The sequence below is a fragment of the Thermobia domestica genome, chromosome 3, assembly GCF_964235325.1.
Source record: "Thermobia domestica chromosome 3, izTheDome1.hap1.1, whole genome shotgun sequence".
NCBI lineage: Eukaryota > Metazoa > Arthropoda > Insecta > Zygentoma > Lepismatidae > Thermobia > Thermobia domestica.
In genome coordinates, this window is record NC_137456.1 from 321,426,330 (window position 1) to 321,445,725 (window position 19,396).

General features: G+C 37.6%; 1 protein-coding gene across 2 annotated transcripts in view; it reads right to left on the reverse strand.

The window, feature by feature from the left end:
• Positions 1 to 19,396, reverse strand: part of RASSF8 (ras association domain-containing protein 8) — a 134,253-nt gene that overhangs the window by 22,626 nt on the left and 92,231 nt on the right. For both annotated transcript variants that reach the window (XM_081752613.1, XM_081752614.1), the window contains exons 4-6: positions 10,732 to 11,709; positions 8,376 to 8,525; positions 5,292 to 5,408 (exon numbers count right to left, since the gene is read on the reverse strand). In XM_081752613.1, coding sequence (XP_081608739.1) covers positions 5,292 to 5,408; positions 8,376 to 8,525; positions 10,732 to 11,709 — 1,245 coding nt within the window. The remainder of the gene's footprint in view (positions 1 to 5,291; positions 5,409 to 8,375; positions 8,526 to 10,731; positions 11,710 to 19,396) is intronic.

Below are 19,396 nucleotides of genomic sequence, written 5' to 3' on the forward strand. Positions count from 1 at the left end.
GCCGTGGAGCAAATACTCTAAAATCTACCGCACTATGGAACCCATGAATGTTACGCAGGATGTGGAACATGGCTTCGTAGCATAGTTTACTTACTTGACTGACATACTCGCAATTCAAGAATGATCCAGCGCGAGAGAAAAAAAAAAAAAAGTTAAATTGTGCAATTGTCAGTTTACGAGTCATCCTGAATCAGGGCTGTCTTGAACGCCGTATCTGCCTTCAAGAAACACTTTCAATCATATCATTACTGTTCGTTACACCAACGCATCGTCATCACAGGTTTGACGCAGTCATTGGAAACACCTTTGTACACTCCTGCAATGTGTCACTTAAATTTGAATCTATACAGTTGCACCACTTCCGTAAACATTTCGTTGAACTCAGGAACGCTTGAAATCTCCGACTCAATTTTAGTACTTTTTCATCTACCGAGTATACTTGGCTCTCATTCATGCCTATGAAGTGACAGCGGTCAGTAATTTTCATCCAGCCTATACATGTATAGGAAGAAAATCAATTAAAACACATCCCGTACACACTGCTCGGTTCAAACGAAATTCGCCCCACAGAATATGTCAGAGGAAATATATATATAAAGATTGCGATCTTGGTCAATAATTAACTTTTGGATCAGGGACCACAACATTTTTGAACGGCCCTTAAATCGAAAAAAATAGAATGAAATCTTTAAGTTTTACGTCCCACGGTTATGCCGATTAGGCTAAAGGAGACGGTGATGACGAGTAATGAATGAAATGGTGGAATGAAGAAAAGTGGGAGGAAACGGGAGAACCCCGAGAAAACCCACGCACACGGTGTTTGTCCACCACAAAGTTCACTTGGTGGGGGCTGGGATTGAATCCAGGACCCCAAGCACCAGAGGTGAACGCTCTACCACTGAGGCACCGCGGCCCCTGGCCCCTAAATCGAGTTTTCATATTTTCTACGGAATAAGCACATCATATTGACAAGGAACGAACATGAGCCTGTCATCCATACATCCGACTCAAACCTAGTCCATTCGATAAGCATAACAAAGATATATATTCATGTACAAAAAAAAAAATTAGATGCCATGGACTACGGGGTAAGTCTCTTGGCCCATTAACCCTGTTAGTATAAAAATCATAGACTCGCAGTGAAATAGTTATTGCATCAACATTGTTCATTGGAAAGTCATGGTTTATAATTCATTCTCTTCGACATGAAACAAGCTTTCCAGAGGTAGTATGTATTGGGGCCCATACGTACTTGAACAGGGAAAAATGGGAGAATGTCGGGAAAATTCCATCCAGAAATCCCTCTCATCAACTTTGGACCCCTCTGAAGTAGCCCCGGGTAAAAGTACACAAACCAAATGTATCTCGAAAAATACTATAGGGGATACGAAATGTGTGTACCAAATTTTATACTGATAGATGGAATAGGTATGAGGAAAATTTGCATACCAATACAAGCCTTCCCCTATATAAGGTAAACGTACCTGAATTCGACATACGTATGCTTAAATGTTGTGAAATAAGCGCACGAGGTCATCTCTGCAATCGTGCATAGAAGTGGAACATTATGGGAGCGTCTTTTCTCGTGTCAAAAGCGCGGTTACAGTAGATGACTCATACGTATGGAGAAAAGAAGTACATTGTTGCGTGTGTGTGACGCATTCTTCGAGAAAAAGCACATTATCTTAAGAAAATCATAAGACGGCAAGTTATTTTTGTAAGACTTTTATTAAAGTTAGGTTTGCTTTAAGCAAATAGTGGTACTTGTAAAGGAGATTCAATCAGTGTGTTTTGTTTTCTTCTGTGAATACAAAGGTTGTGATGAATGGGGGGTTGTCGAAAACACGAGCCTTTAATTGTAACGTGAACCGGATTTCGACAAGGTTGTTGAATTCATGCCCAGTAGTTCAAATATAATTTTAATTGAATATCTAAACATATGTTCAAAGTCTTTCATAATGCTATTTGTTGCATCATTCTCCGATACTTGTAACCTCAGTTCGAGATGGGGTGTAAAAATCAGCTTCCTGCATTGTCGAATTGAGGATCATCGAAGTAACTACTCAGTTCAAAAAACTTAAGTTGTGTTCTTTTGCCCGTCTGATACTTTCTGCAAAATAATAATACAATATTTGAAGCTGAGAAGTGATTACTATTATTAATAATGCCTACTTAATGTTTTACATGGATATAATTGAAGGTGTTGAATTCTGGTACCGCAACTGTCGAAAACAGGTGAAGTGTGTCGAATTCGGGTTCCATTGGCGAGTTCCAGTTTCATAAAAAAAATTTAAAATTAACATTTGAGCCTTGAAGTGACTTTTAGTATTAGTAGGGACTGTACAGTTCAAGGAAAAAATGGGCCAACACCGACCAATATTATGAACACAATAAGTGATTGATTAAAAAAAAAATGTCCTTAACCTGTCGAAATCCGGTGCGTTTACCTTATGAAGTTTTAGAACACCTCGGATTTATGTAAGCATCTACTGTGATCCTATTATTTTGGCACGAGAACTTTCCCGCCCTGCATCAGAGGTACTCCTTCCTATAGCATCAAATTTGACGACAGTTGAATCGAGGTCTGAGAGTTACTGCAGATGATATGTCAAACTATAATTCTTAAAATTGAAATCAAAACAGACAATTTGATATAGATATTGCATAGTATAAACAAATGAGTGGAAGGTGAGGCAAGATATTAGTATTATCTGGAAAGTGTAGACCTAGAGGGTCAATGCAGTGACAAAAATTTGAAAAAAAAAAAAAAAAAAAAAAAAGTACTTTTCCAAATTTTGCAGTTCTTTATAAGCTTATTGATACGCTAACGTTTAAAACGCCAAAAAAATACCATACTCTGAAAAGTGTTTACGATGGTTTCGTGTGCTCCACTGTTGCTTGTTGAAATAGTAACGACGAACATTACATATACGCTTCCACTGAGCTACAATTGAGCAGAGAAGGATGAATACTGACCGCTGTAAACATTTTTCAAAGAATGGCATTTTAGCTTTTGAAAGCCAGCTTATCTATAAAGTATAAAGAACTGGGTCATTCCATGTGAAATGACATCGTGTCAGATTTTGATGAAACTTGGTGTACATGTAGGCCCCTATGAGAGACGATCATGAAAAAAATTGTAGTCCTGTACCTCCTGTTTCAGAGTACAGGATGGTAAAAAATAGACAGATTTTATGTTTTTTGTAGAATCTTGTTCGCTTCAATTGGTCATATCTCCCGTAAATATTGAGCTAGAGAGAAAAATAATATACCATTTTGAAGAGGAAAGAATAAGCTATAAGATATGTCAGGAACATTTATTTGAAAATCAAATATCAATTTCTGGGAAATTCCGGGAAAATTTTGGATCCCTGGCCCAATTGATTTCCTTGAAATTGGGTACCAAGGTAGCCCCATATGTCCAGCATAAGTGTGCCAAATATCAATTTGGGCCAAGAATGGGCCTGGAGTCTACAATGATTTTCATGTGACAGTCGGGAGACACACCTGGGGTGCCAACGTGGCAACTTGCCAATTTGTCAATACTGGTGAAATAAGGTGAAAATATTTAGCTATTACTGACCTGCTGGAAGTTGTCAATGGTGCCCGTGTTGAAGCAGTCGACTGGCTTTTTCCATCTCTGTTGCTGAGCGTGTATGTACGACTAGTTGCAGTTATGGGATCAACAAAAGAGATCATGTCACAAGAGGCAGTGAGAGCGCATCTGGTATATCTGGATATACAAAGAAAGATGCTGGTCAATGAGGTCTCAGAAAACACAACTTTGCTGTTTCATGTCTCGTCGACTTGCACAACACAAGCAAGCCACCAAAAGCCACCATAGGTGTAAATAACAAAGCTCCTGATTCTAACAATGGTAATGCCAGCCTGTGAGCCATCTGCTGCAATTACAAACTCTTCCTTAAAGTCTGGTTTAGAAGAATATTGCCTCATTGCGACCTGCTTCTTTGAGACATAGAAACCACAGAGTAAAATTTACGGGTTCCAGGAATCTGTCGAGTTGCATCAAATCTATTCTTTACGAAGGTGGCTTCGTCTTCATGTTTCCCTCTGTGCAGTACACAAACACCATTTTACAATTCTTGCTGTCATTCGTGGCTAAGTTGTACAATTGGCGTGGAGTCATGATCTGATTTGTATACGGTCTTTGAAGGCTTCCAGAATGTTCACATATTTAGATCACTGCAATGTACTACGACTGATAATGGAATGTTCCAAAGATCCCCACAGTATTACTGAATTACAGACTGCACCAGAAAAACATTACTGCTAGGTCGGTTACACCTTACTTCACCAGTACTGACAAATTGTCAAGTTGCCACATTGGCATCCCAGGTGTCTCTCCCGACATGATCACAAGAACATCATTTAGACTCTAGGTCCACTTTTGGCCCCAGCTGACATTTGGCACACTTGTGCCGGACATATGGCGCTACCTTGGTAAACAATTTCAAGGAAATCAAATGCGCACTTTCTGAGATATCACGGATCCAAATTTTTTCCGGTATTTCCCGGAAAATGATATCTGATTTTCAAATTAAATGTTCCTGACATATCTTGTAGCCTATTCTTTCCTCTTCAAAATCGTATATTACCTTTCTCTCTAGCTCAATATTTCGGGAGTATGACCAATTGAAGCTACGAAGGTTCTACAAACAACATCAAATTTTTCAATTTTTTACCACCTTGTACTCTAAAACTACAGGGGGTACAGGGCTAAAATCTGGCGTATGATCATCTCTCATATGGGCTTACACGTACACCAAGTTTCATCAAATTCTGAGATGACGGTTTTTTTTCTTTCTTTTTTTTTTTTTCTTCTTCTGAAAATTTGGTTGATTTCACATGGAATAGCTCAACTGCAAAATTCGGAAAACTAATTTTTCTTTCATATTTCTGTCACTGCTTTCCCCACTCACTGTATCTACATCGTTTGACAAAACTAATCTGTTGCCTCGCCTTGCACAGTTTTGTTTATCTATGTAATATCTATATGAAACGTTCTTTTTTAGCCTCAGTTTTAAGAATTATAATTTGACACATCAACTGCAGCACCTCTCAGACCTCAATTCAACTGTCGTCAAATTCTATGCTCTAGGCAAGAGTACGTCTGATGCAGGGCAGTAAAGGATCTCGCGCTAAAATAATAGGACCACAGTAGATGCTTACAAAAATCCGGAGTGTTCGAAAACTTTTGAGTGGTAGTGTATATGAATATTCAAACATGAAAATCAACTAAAAATACTGAGTGAGAGAGGTGGATCACTCACCTGTTCTTCATTATGTCTGTTCGCTGCATCCATGTGGGCAGTTTCTTGAGCTATATATTCCAAATGATGCTGCTGTTCCCGCGCTTTATTTTCCCAATAAACAATTTCTGCATCATACTGAAAACAAAATATTAAGATGTTTCATTAAGAGTGGTCCTCTTTACTATTACCACATTTATTCTAGGTCGACAAATATTACCAAAAACAGCAACTAAAACATATGTCACAGAAACACTTGACGTATGGCGGGTGGGCGGGTAAAGTGCGTTAAGTCAAAAATCAGTATTTTGGACAAATTGCATTTGAAAGTTCAAACATAAATCCAAAATCCGGTTTTGCGAAAATGACAAACTGTTGTAACTCTTCATGTTAATTAGACTGTTTATAACGACTTGAAAACACGTCATTCGGAACAAATCAGTATTTCAAGGATTTTCATAGAATTATTGTTAGCATGCATACAAAATAACGACTTACTCTAAACTGAATGTGCGCGTGTAAAATGTGTTATGTCATTACTTTCAATACATTCCGACAATAATACTATAAAACTCCTTCAAATACTGCTACTACTAATAGTACTGAAATACAGTTTAATCCCAATTACATCGTTTCTTCAGTTCCAAAATGTACAGTTCACATTCAAACACTTCACTTTGTTCAAGAACAACAGCACAACTGTATATCTAAGAATGAGACCATTTACTGTTATGAACTAATAATACAAAAATCCTTAATACTTCTACTATTATTAGAACTATATTACATTTTAATCCCTGTAACAATAATGGCTTTCGTACCTAGGTAGCTATTTGTCTTCTAGACCCCACGCAACTATGGATTCGATGCACAAAGAACAACTTGTTTTTCTGGGTAGAACATAATGTGAACCGTTACCATTTCTAGTATATTCTTAACTGGAAAAGCTAAAATTTACCTAAATAAAATCCCTCATATCATAGCTTCAATTTATTATTTCTGAAGCAAACGAACTCCACATAAACCAAATCAGCATATGCGTCAATGTTCTACCCAAACTATAATCTTATCGCACAAACATTTACTGCATTCAAGGAACAGGCAAGTAACTTTATTGTAAAATAGAATAGCGCTATTTACTTCCTCATATTTGAACCTTCTTTACATTTTCCTCATGTTTCGCAGGTTTTTAAAAAGCCTACCGTAGCAATTTCGCCCCCCGTGCACTCATGTCGAGTAATAGTATTCTAGAAAGCACTAGATCAAACACAACAACTAGTTTCTACACAATATTAAAATAACATGCATGGCTACTCAGTATACAACAATCTCATTTCCTGATATTCAATTGTCCTCACCGAGCTTGCGGTTTTCCGATTGTTTCAGGGTTAAAGTACACACCGCTACCAGTGAACAGTGTTGTTGCAGCAATCCTAAAGTCATAGTACCCTCTTGTTTCTCTTCATCACCCTTGCTTGAGTTCTTATCTTATTGAGCATTTCCTTATGGGCTTTGAACAGTACTCAATAAAACATTTCTGTTGAAGAACATTAGTATTTTCAAAAGGTAAAATCATTTATTGAAGTATTGTTTTCGTTCCTTAATGTTTCCAAGCTAGTACAGAATGCGTCAAGTTATGAATTAAATTTTAAAAATATCGGTGTAAAATGCGTTTTGTCAGCACAGTGTCGACATAACACATTTTGCACACCCACAATCATATTTTTACACTGTGTCTTATGTGATAAGTTATGAACACCATGACGTAACGCATTCGACACACTCATTTCTGTTCCGATCTGATAACTCAAAATACACTTCTTCATATCTTCACCACTATTGCCATTATGACTTATTACACTATACACACACATTCATCTCACTTCCCTCTCTCCAGTGTTTATCATAACTCAATTCGGGCGATTTCTGACTTAACGCACTTTACCCACCCACCCGCGATATATACTCTAACCTCAATAGTAAATATAAACAAAAATCACAGACTCTCTTACAGCTCGGCTTCTTACTCATTTACATTATTTGCCCTTCACCTTCATCCCAATACAAAATACCTTTTGTTATCTTCTGTTCATTCTCCTATTAAAGAAACCATTGATATTAAATATATATATATATTAAAAAACCAGTTACATTCTTCCATTGAACCTTTCCTGGCGACGTATTGCAAACAGATCTTCTCGGACTAGCAGCCAGGTAAATACTGTTTCGGCGTCTGACATTGTCTTCATCTTCAGGCAAATATCATGATGGAAAAAAAAAAAAGCATGGAATATGTACTTTATGTATGTGTGATTTGGCTCTTCTGATTGGTGGTTTCTGAAACCAATCATATCCCGCCACTTCAAGTACCAATCAAAAGCCATAATTTCAACCGCTAATCAAAAGAGCCCAATCACACACACATAAAGTATATATTCCACGCACTCTATTGCCCCATCATATTTGCCTGAAGATGAGGACAATGTCAGCCCTCGAAACACTGCAAGATGCAACAGGATTTAGCTGGCTGCTAGCCTGAGAAGACTTGTTTTCAGTTATATTTTTATTACTACTTTGATTAATTACATTACTTACAGTACAGGAACAGGGGAAAGGGGGAAATTACGATAATAATACGATAATAACGAAAAGTTGTGAATTTACGAAAAGTCATGTTAAAGATCTTTCTTACTATTAAAATCATAATAAAAAGTCTTTAATACAGTTGTTCTCGGGGAATCACCAAGGCGAATTCCACGTCGTGCAACGTTTCGAGAACTGGCAACATTGTTCTCGTCTTCAGGGTAAAGTATGAGGCCACCGACTAAAGCTGATTAGACATCGCCATTGACCAATCAAACTTCGCCCCCTTCCTGCCAACACATATATAATAAAGGCTTCTGTTTCTAGTCTCTCTTACTTTACCCTGAGGACGAGAACAATGTTGCCAGTTCTTGAAACGATGGACAACGTAGAATTCACCTAGCTGATTAGCTGAGAACAACTACATTCATTACGAGACCAGTAACGCTTCGGTTCTTATTTTGAAAAAAATTTGCACACTTCACATATAAACGCACACCCTGCAGTGTGTAATGTGCTTACCTTTGTCAATTCCGCTTGTTGAGCACTAATTTTCTCTCGCTGATAATTTACTAATCTAAGGAGTTCTCGATACTGATCATTATAGCGAACAGCCTCCTGCTGGGGACTGCGGTGGTGCTCCGTCTCTGCAGTTGGATGAGACTTAAATTCCTAAAAAAGACAACACATTGGAATTACAAGTCTGTTACCCGAAGTTCTGGTTATAGTTGTGTCGTTGAATACTACGAGGAGTAATCGGAAAGTAAGGTTACAAAGCCTGCAGTGAAACGTGTATATACTATTTCATACAACCAATACAGCCAACAGATAGTACACACATTAGGTTATTTTTCGACATAGTCTGCATATCGGTTGAAGCACTTGTTGCATCGTGGGGTGAGTTTGAAGATTACCTCCTGGTAAAAATCCTGTCCTTGCGTGTTCAGCCACGCCGTTACGAAGCATTTCACCTCCTCGTCTGAAGTGAAGTGATGGCCTTCTATATGCTCCTTCAAGTGCGAGAACAGGTGAAAGTCGCTTGGAGCGAGGTCCGGGCTGAAGAAAGGGTAGTCGATGATGTCCTAGCTAGGTTCAAATTTGTTGATGGCGTGCTGGGTCGGCCACTGCGTTCCTCGTCGATGACGTTTTTCTCTACCAACCAAAACTTTCGATACCATTCTGCAACATGCTGACGAGACATTACAGTCTCTCCATAAACCTCTTATCAGCTGCCGGAGATTTTCAGCCGCGGTTATATGTTTTGTCCACAGAAATCGAATAACTGAGCAGACGACCAGTCTTCTAAACGAGTTGACATTCGTGTTTACATATAACTAGCACCATAGGTGGCGGATGACAAGCTATGCGCAATTGACAAACCCCATGTGTTAAAATTGCCGCACAGTCCTCATTCCTCTATAACAGACGAAACTCCAGAAATATCGGCCAGGTAACAAGGTATCGGTAACAAGATACAGAAGAAAAAGGAGAGTACCTCTTCAATTTATTTATAAGACTATTACTTAAGCTGTTTGCATTCAATACTAGATCCTACAATCCTGAGTTGAAACGGTAATCAAATAAATGACCTAACCACTCTTCACCATGTCCGAAGAAATCGAAACAAGAGTTGATAAATGTGAAAATGATGACGATACTGACATATTACCATCAAGGAGTTATCCTTGTGCATGGTGTGGTTTTCCACAAGACACACCAGCTAATGCTGTTTACTATGTTCAGTACCTGGACCAACATGTGCGCCCTGCTACTAGGCTAAAGAGTCCACATCTTCAATCAAGTTCCACGATAACGCTAGGTGCCATATGAGGAGTACGTGAGAAGAACGATGAAAATCCATTTTTAACTCTTTTTATGTTATGGCGTCAATCGGTAGTGGTCAGCATGAGGTTTCTAGACGTATACTCATTTGCCACAGAAAAAGCTTTGAGTCCTATGTAAAACATTTAAAAAACAAAATCGATGTACGTCCAAGCACTTAAAAAGTTGATATCTCAGAAGTGTGATAATGTGACTTTCATCGCTATATACAACGTAAAGTCTAGAACGTCTTGCAGAAGTGAGGTTGAAGGGATCCCTTTAATCGCCAGACAATTTCTTTGACTAAAACGGCCTATCCGGTTTGCCATAAAAAACAGAATGTATCAATCACGTAATCAGGTCAAAGGTCACGTTACATCCTAAATCGAATCTTGAGATTCCAAATCCAGATGAGAGATATTTCAAGCACGTAACCTCCGCGTGGGGCACCCTGGGTAATTCGCAGATGCATATACTTTATCATTATTATTGATTTTACTCAAACAATTTGACTTTTGACAGCTCTATACATCGTTTTTAAGCTCTTTATTATGTCTTTGCAATAAGCTTTCAATTAGCCATCTCCTTATTGTAGTTCTTGAGATAAGTGGACGACTTCATTTTTTTAAATTGATTTTCCATTGACTTTAATGTTTATGTTTCGTGATGTTTAGTATGTTATATCCACTTTAGAACAATTTGCTTTTGGAATATAGCAACTACATAGTCTCTTCTATATTTGAGCTGAATTTCAGCCATCTATCCCAAAGTATGTTCACATTATTGCAACTGGATAGGCCCTTTGTATCCAAACCTGAAAGAACAACTATGAGGGAAATGTTTCGTGATAATCCCTACTTCTTTCCTGGGGTAGCGCGCTCTCTTCGAACACTAATACAAAATGATACACTCAATCACATACAACGCCTGCCAGATAATTGTAAATATGTTATCGTACTTTTCATTTACCAAATACGTTGCCATTTCTAGAAAAACAGCCCAGTACTTACTTCTACACTATTTCTCATACTATTGTACGTTATTCATACATACATACCTTCAACAAATTCCTTCTAGTTTTCGGAGATTTTCCCCCTATACTGGTGGTATTTGCCTCCATACGTTCCGGAGTCCCCGATTTGGGCGAATCCCGTGGAGTAATCTCTCGGACGAGTGACATATCTTGACTCCCTGCAGGAGAAGGTTGTGCACTGTGTGTAGTCCTTATATGCTGATAATTGGACGAAGGACTATATTGCGAATATGGCGACGAAGAATTCGGCGTGGGCGGAGGAGGGTCTCGATAGGGTGGGAGTTCCCGTGGAGGGGTCCTGTTTCGACTGGGAGACGTTGGTCGTGGAGGGTCTCTGTAAGGCGGGGGCATCGGTTCTCGTTTCTGAGCACTGCCACTATGGTGTCCGTGAGTACTATTGCCACCGCCATGTTCGTGATATCTATTGTTGTGGCCGTAGGCTGATTGCTTTTGCGGTGAAGTCCTATTATCACTGGAATTAATGGCTGCAGAACTCACAACACTAGTAGGTCCTCCCTGACTAGGCGAATGACGAATGTTTTGCTGCTGTTGCTCGAGTTTTGATCTCGCGTACAATAAATTTTTCTCACTCCACTGTTGCGGATGATCATTGTCTATTGTGTCCATTGTTTGTGGATCACTCCCTCCATGATGAGGGTGATATTTTGCTGGTTCATCGCGAACTTCCAGCAAGACACCTTCCCGAGGTTTCTGTTGCGGTACTCCCTTCACAATCCCCACATTGTCCTTGCGGTCTTTCCTTGCCTCCTTGAAAGGAACATCCGAGTGATGACCTCCACTGAAGGTAAGGCTTTTCTTTATATCTTTGGCTGGCTGCGATGTCTTCGGGAAATTCTCCACGTTGGGAGCTGGAGGGGTGAAGCCATGGAGTGGATCTGTGGGTTTCGGCTTTGGTCCGGCGGGTTGAGTTGATTTGTCCAAAGCTGATCTTTGTAGAATGAATTGTACATCGTTCGAATATTCTCCCCATTTCATCAGGATCTGAAAGAACAGGAGGCACATGTAAGTAAAATACCTGACCACATGCAAGAATTAATTCATGATTTCATTAAATATAACATAAAAATAGTTTTCTTACAATTAAAATTAAACCAACATGACACACATTAAGCTCAGTAATGTGGTCAAGTCAGCTCATTGGTTCCCGATGTCTTTGCTTCCAGAACTTAAGTAATTTCCTAACTGCATCACGATGGTGGGTTAGCACTGGGAATTCTACGATTTATCGCGGATTAAACCTAAGATCATGCATACTGCACGTAAATGCTCTGATTATGTGAGCACAAATAACGTCCCTTATGGGCAATAATTCATTAACCTACATTGTTTCAGCATATTCTACCTGAGATTACGTGTGGCGATATCATTAAATATTCTCGGAAACCCAGATTTAAATAATAGAAGTTCGGTAAAATGCACCTAAACTACTGATACAATTTACCTGCAACCGAATTACAAAATTTTCTCCCGAAAACTTGATCAGAGAAATCCTAGGAGCTTGTAGATCGCCCTAGGCGCATAATCTGCCCAAATATTATTCTTTTCTTGTTATCGTACTTGACCAAGTTAACTCCATAGCATATAACCAGTAAAAGTGATTTAGTACTGTAACACATATGTACAATTAAATGTTTCGATTTCAGTTCGTTTAAAATTACTTCAGTATCCACCTCGATACTTATTTCAATAAATTAAACTATCTTTATTCCTTTTAAACTTTACAGGTTAGGACTTAGATTTCTGGGCTTTCGGCATCTATGGTCATGTTAGCCCGTCACGATTGAGGGATGACGTCCCTCGGCGGGCACACTATTCGGGAAAGAGAAGAAAGAAAGGATTGGGGAAGGAAGGAAGGAAGCGGCCTAGGATCTCTATGTTAGGTACCACCCCGGTGTAAGTGACGCAAACCCAGGAAAACCTCATTCAGGATGGATGGCCTGAAAAAGCTTTTTACACTTTTTCGACCGAGTGCCCCCACCGGGAATAGAACCCGGGACCGCTCGCTCTTTTAAACTTCGTATTTTCTTAATACTTCTCATTCATTTCGCAGAAATTTAAATATACCCTTCAATCACTTATAGCTTCCTCATTTATTATATCTTTAACAGCATAAATAAAACAAGTTTAAACAAATCTGGCCACAAAATTTATCATCATAAGGTACGGATCTATTGTCCTTGTTACCTTCTAACTAAATATACATAAACGTTATCGTTGCAGTGCGGATCCACGAGATCAAAGAGAGAACAACTCCTTAGATTTTATTTTTCACTTTGCAGCACTATTTACTTTTCACTTACACTTCTAATACTACCTAATATTTTAAGCAGCAAAGTAAGTGTATACCAATGATACACAAATATATCTATATAAGTATAATCTCTTCAATAAAAGCTAGTAACTTCATAATCTCCTAGTCTTTTTTTTTTTTCTTTCTTTCTTTTGTAGCACTTCAAATTATACGTTAGATAGGTATTACAGAGTGTCTACTAAAATTCCAAAATGAAATTTCGTGACTTTTTCTTTACCAAATTATAAAATTTTCTAACATTTTGAAGAGCGACTTTGGGTTCGAATTTTCATCCATGCGATAGAAACGTGCTTTGCTTGCGTTTTGGTAGCGTCTAAACCCGACCATAGACATTTTTGGTGGTGAATTTTGACGTTTTATAAAACAAGATCTTCCCTTGTGATCATTTGACAACAGACTGCGACAGGACGAAAAAAAACCCGCGCGCAGACCCGTTCAAGGTGCGTCGGTAATGGACTTGATCCTTCGTCGTCTTTGTAATGAAGCAGCAAAACCCAGAGTGCAGTGCGGAAAACAATTGGACATTACACATTTCTTTAAAAAGAGTTAGATAGTTTTTGCGAAGTCGGCTAGTTAATTTTCATTATAGACAGCTTCATGCCTTCATAAAGTACTTTTTTGAGGTCTGTCTTATCACGGAAATTACTGTAACTAACTAACTAACTCTATGACCTATGGAACCCGGAGGTTCAATGCCGCGTTCACAAAAGCTCTTTACTGACTTCTATCCTTAGCTAACTGCATCCAGTTTCTACTTTGTATTCCTATCTCTGCAAGATCCATCTTAATATTGTCCTCCCATCTGCGCCTAGGTCTTCCTAATGGTCGTTTTCCCATTGGTCTTCCAGTCAAGACTTTGAAAGCGTTTCTACTTTCTTCCATTCTAGCTACATGACCCGCCCATCTAAGCCTCCTAGACTTGACGACCCTAACAATGTTGGGTAAACCATATAAACTATGTAGTTCCTCATTATGAAGTTTCGCCCATTCCCCATTCCGGTTCCTCTTGGGTCCGAATATTCGTCTCAGGATCTTGTTCTCAAATACTTTCAGTCTAGGAAATTACTGTACAGTGTGTATTTATTAATTTTCATTTTCATGTATAGTAAAGGCTCTATGCCTTCATAAAGTAGGCACTTTCCCTTTGTTTAAGGGTAAAGGTAATTGGGCAGTTAATTATCTGTTGTATTCTCAAGCAACCAATACATACAAGTACAGTACTGTATTTTCTTAGGAAACATTCGTGCTTATTCCTTCGGTCCTCATTAGGCCTAGTTTTAAGGACTCTACTTTAATACGAAAAAAAATCAAGTGTATTTCGTACCACTCACTATAGTTGAGATGTCATAGTTTGCAAATTGCGTAAGCATGTACCTTTCAGTTTCTCTCCCAGCACTAACAATTACCCTACCTTTTCTACAAAATATTCTTGACACCCTTAAATTATTAAAAGAAACTAATATGCATTTTCTTTCATTAATAACAAAATATAATTAAGGGAATTTTAATTAATACCATTTTAAGGATAAAAGAAAATTGCTATTACCATATGCTGAAAAGAAATTTTCAAAAAAATGATAAATTTCCTTAAGAGGGACGAGAGAATTGTGGACTGTAGAAAATTCTGACTAATACATGTAATTCTCATGTGAAAAAGTGTGAGAAACGCCGCTTTACATCAATACTGAAGTGTGTAAGCGATTTAACACACTTGCTTCATTTCGAAAGATAAATGATGCATCCTAATGTTCCTCAAAAACTTAAGAGCTAGAAAACCAGGTACAGGGTTCATAGTAATCTGGTCTCTTGTAAATAGTTGAAAAGTGACCAAAAGCAAACGAAATAGTGATCAAAAAGTGACCATAAGCACACAAAATAGTGACTAAAAAGTGACCAAAAGCACACGAAAAAGTGGCCAAAATCTCATCATGCCCCTTTTTTCCTTTGTCAATTTCTCCATCACCTCTCTTTTTGTTCATCTTTTCTTCTTTACTTCTTTTTGAGCTTCCTCCTTTCTTAGGTTTTCTATGTATGCTTTGTAGTTACGGTAAGCAGACTTAGTAGACGTGAGAAGCTTCTAAGTGGAACCACTTCTGGCCTATTTCCGAATTTCTTCATCCCAGATATTTAACTTAGCATTGAGAGTTCTCAAAGCCATAAAATATTCAAATTTATCACCTACTCTTAAAAAGAACATACAAGAAGCATAACACAAGACAGACATAATGAACCACACAAACACACACACACACACACAACGTTGAGCGGAGCGTTAACTATTACGAGAGAAAACTAAAAGACTATTATGATAGAAGAAAGAATAGACACAGAAGGGTTCTCAACCCCACCTTGAGAGTTTAAGCATCCACCAACCATCCACTGTACTTTAGAAAGAATAAAAGCTGAAGTGGGAGTAAAGCTGACTGTTTCACATGTGGCAGCAAGTACTGAAGCTTTCAGAAGAGTACTGAGTAACAAGTTTCTACCTTTTTCCATTTATTTTTATAATATTTTTCTTAGAAAATTGCTAATGGAAAACATAAATCACACGAAAAAGTCACTCTTCCTCCCAAAAAGTAACTTTTAGTGACAATTTTGAAAAATAGTAATTTTTAGTGATTAACTTGAAAAAAAGTAACCTTTAGTTAAAAAAGTGACTCGCTATGAGCCCTGCAGGTAGAACCTTGCTAATAAGAGGCCAAAGCAATTTGATTTTAAAAAAGAAAAGGAGGACAACTGCACCGGCTTGCCGTGCACAATTTAGCCACTACAGTCCTAAGTCTTTCCGTAGACCAGCCACAGACATTCACTCTTGAAGGTAGTGTTGTAAGTTGTAGATACATATAGAACACTAATCTCAACAGTTGGTCTAAATGAAATGAAATTAAATCTTTCAGTGTAACGTCCCACGATTATGCCCGTTAAACTAAGAGAGACAAAATTCAGGCAAGTGAATGATGATGGAAGAATTGATAGAATGAGAATTGGGAGGAAACGACAGCAGCTCAAGAAAACTCATGGACACGATATTGTCCTCCACAAACTTACTTAACCAGTATCGAACCAGGGACCCTACACACCACAGGTAAGCGCTCTGTCACTGAGCCATCGTGTCCCCCAAGAGTTGGTCTAGGGAGGGACTGAATAACGTAGTGCTTAGCGTCGACACGGCAAGCCGAAGACTTAGGTTCGATCCCCATGCCAGTTGCATCTTTTAATTCTTTTGAAATTCAGCGTAATTTTATCTATAGTTATACTCTGTTGTGAAAAATCAACGATTTTGAGTTTTATTGTATTATAATTGTTAAATTGTCCAGTATTTCTTAAACTTATACTTTAGTTTTTGCTTACATGTTCAATGTTACAAGTTACATCAAGAAAAAAAAAGTTCTACCTAAGTGAGATTGAAACATTGTTAATGTCTACAGAAGAATTGTTAAATAACAAGTACTTCTGTCAAAAGTCCTCAAAAAAGTTTCTCGTACATAAACTATCACTTTATTAAGAGGTTCCATTTCAATTTTTCAACCTATGCACTCAATGTATCAACGCTTTCACGACTAATTTTAAGCTCGCTAGAAAGGTCACAAAGTAACAGAAATGTTGAGGGGAAACTCTTCTACACGTAATAACCAGGTTAAGTTTTACATTTATTTCCAATGAAAATTAGTGTAATGAAATATTCCTTAACATACGCCTCTCAATAGCATATAAACTTCCGTAAGACAAACAAACTTTCTTGTCCCGGCAAAAAATATATGTATTACTATGGCAGAGAACCCTCTTTCACGGACACGGAGACATAGACACAGACAGTCTTTTTTTACCCCAACGTTTGGTAACTTCTCAGATATGGACAGTCTTACCCCCAACGTTTTAGTAACTTCTCAGATACGGACACGAACAGTCTTCTTTTACCCCCAGTCATTTGGTAATTTCTCAGAAATGGGCATGAATAATCTACTTTTACTCCCCGCGTGCGTGGGTTTTCTCGGGGTTCTCCTGTTTCCTCCCCCTTTCTTCATTCCACCATTTCATTCATTACTCATCATCACAGTCTCCTTTAGCCTAACCGGCATAAACATGGGACGTAAAACTCAAAGATTTCGTTTTTTTTCTACTTTTACCCAAACAGGGAGGTTTTTCTTCTTCCAATGTTTTAGTAACTTCTCAAATACGGACACGCACACACGCACACTCTTCTTTTCCCCCATCGTTTTAGTAACTTAAATACGGACACGGACAGATTTCTTTTACCCCAATGTCTTAGTAACTTCTCCATAGCGGACAGAACTTATTTTCATCCAATATTTATTTAATACAGAAAATATTTTCTACAATCTAAATAAACATTCAACTGTCTCTTCAACTGATTCAGCAACAAGCAAATTTCGATCGGAAACTAGTGTTCGCAAGACTATATGGCACACAACTACTGCAACCATTTCCCCAAGATAGTCATAAACCGTCGTGATTCATTAGATCTGTTAATATTTTCAGTTTTTAATAATAATAATGTTGCATCTCCTTAGAGGATTACTTTTAATGTAGTCAGTACGGAAATTAAAGGATTTTTATATTGGTACGGCTTATACTAGAGAAGAAAATGATTACACAAGAATTTTACAGTACATCCCCATATAAACATATTCTGCAGGAATACTTTTGTTTCTTTCCAGAGGAGGGAGGTTTCACTCATTTTCCCAGTAATTTGAACATTGAATGCAATATTTCAATATTAGCTGCCTATATTTATATTTATAACTAGTGTATTTATTATATACTGAACACAATTACCGAATGATCAGTGAGTAATCTGAATTTGAGATACCACTGTGTAACGCGCACACATTTACGGACAAATAATCATTACCTACCGGTGTTCGTTGTTCAGAGATTTCTCTGTATTAAAAAGCATCAACTGTTGTCCATGCCCGCATTTCAAAGCAACTTGTCTAAAAATATAGAAAGTGACGTATACGAGTATTATATTGCTTTTGATCTTTATTCTTGTGAAGAACGTAGATCAGTATATTTTCTGAATGATGTCTAGAGATGCAAGGGCTCGGAAAAAACCGGCTTTTTTGGAAAAAAACTCGGTTTTTTCTGCTTTGCTTTTTTGCTTCGGAAATTTTGTGCTTTTTTCAAAATACTGCTTTAAATTGATAAAACAGACTTTGTATCGCTTCTCTATAACACAAAAAATCATTTAATTAGTGGTTGATGCTGATAATAATATAAAACATCGAAAATAAACTATGAATTTCGAAAAAATATTTCAAACAATTTTTCTTCAACATATTTACATTATGAGTTCCACAGGATTAACCAATGTATATAATAAGAATTTTTTAACCTCCTATATACAAAAGTAAGCAGAGTTGGCAAGAACCGTGGTTGTTTTTGAAAATGCCAAAAACCCGTTTTTTGGGGGATGTTTAAACCAGGCTTTTTTGGTTTAAACCAGGCTTTTTTGACTTAGATTTTTTGCTTTATGTTTTTATATTACATATTCACAGAAATAGCCTAAGTTTGTTTCGCCTTGATGTTATTATGCAACAGCGGGGTTATGCCGGAAGAACTCCCATAAGCTTAAAGAAGTGCGGTCAGTAAATTTCTTAAGTTGAGAATCTCCCGCCCTAGCCATTGGAAAAATCCCGTCATTACTTGAAATGTAAGACAATAACGGGAAAATCCTGTTATTGCTTTGCATGTAAAATTTAAAGGTCAACGTACCATAATCAGTACGCTAAAACTGAGGTATTAAATTACAAATTTAGTACCGGTACGTAGATATCATTGAAAGTCCAATCCAAGCTAATGTTGGAAGCTACGTAGGCAATCGATAAATTTTGCCAATTTCTATCAATATATTTAAGCAATATTGGCTTCTTTATAAAACAACACGCATTTAGGCATGTAGAAATATACAATTTGGTTTGTTTCGTATATTTAGGCTTAACATCCTTACGAAATACTGAGGTTATCAAGGAGAAGACTTTCGCTTAAACTGACATCCGAACCGCTACTTGGGTTACGCATGAAAGAAGGATTGTGGTTCGACCGAGAATTGAACATGGGACACCTTGATTAAAAGGTGAAAGGGAAATAAAACTATTGCAGGTAGTTTGATATCTGGAAACGTTACCATGAAGTTCACACGATTCGCATTTTTCATTCTTTTTATTTTTGTGGTTTAAACCAGTTATTAAAAAAAAAAAATGGTGTAAATCAGCCAACCCTAAAAGTAAACACTTCTTTTTAAAGAATACACAAATAACTAGCAAAATAGTATGTAGTATTTTTACTTCAAAATATTCCTTACCCTCTTTTTGAAACAAAATAAAATTAAAATAA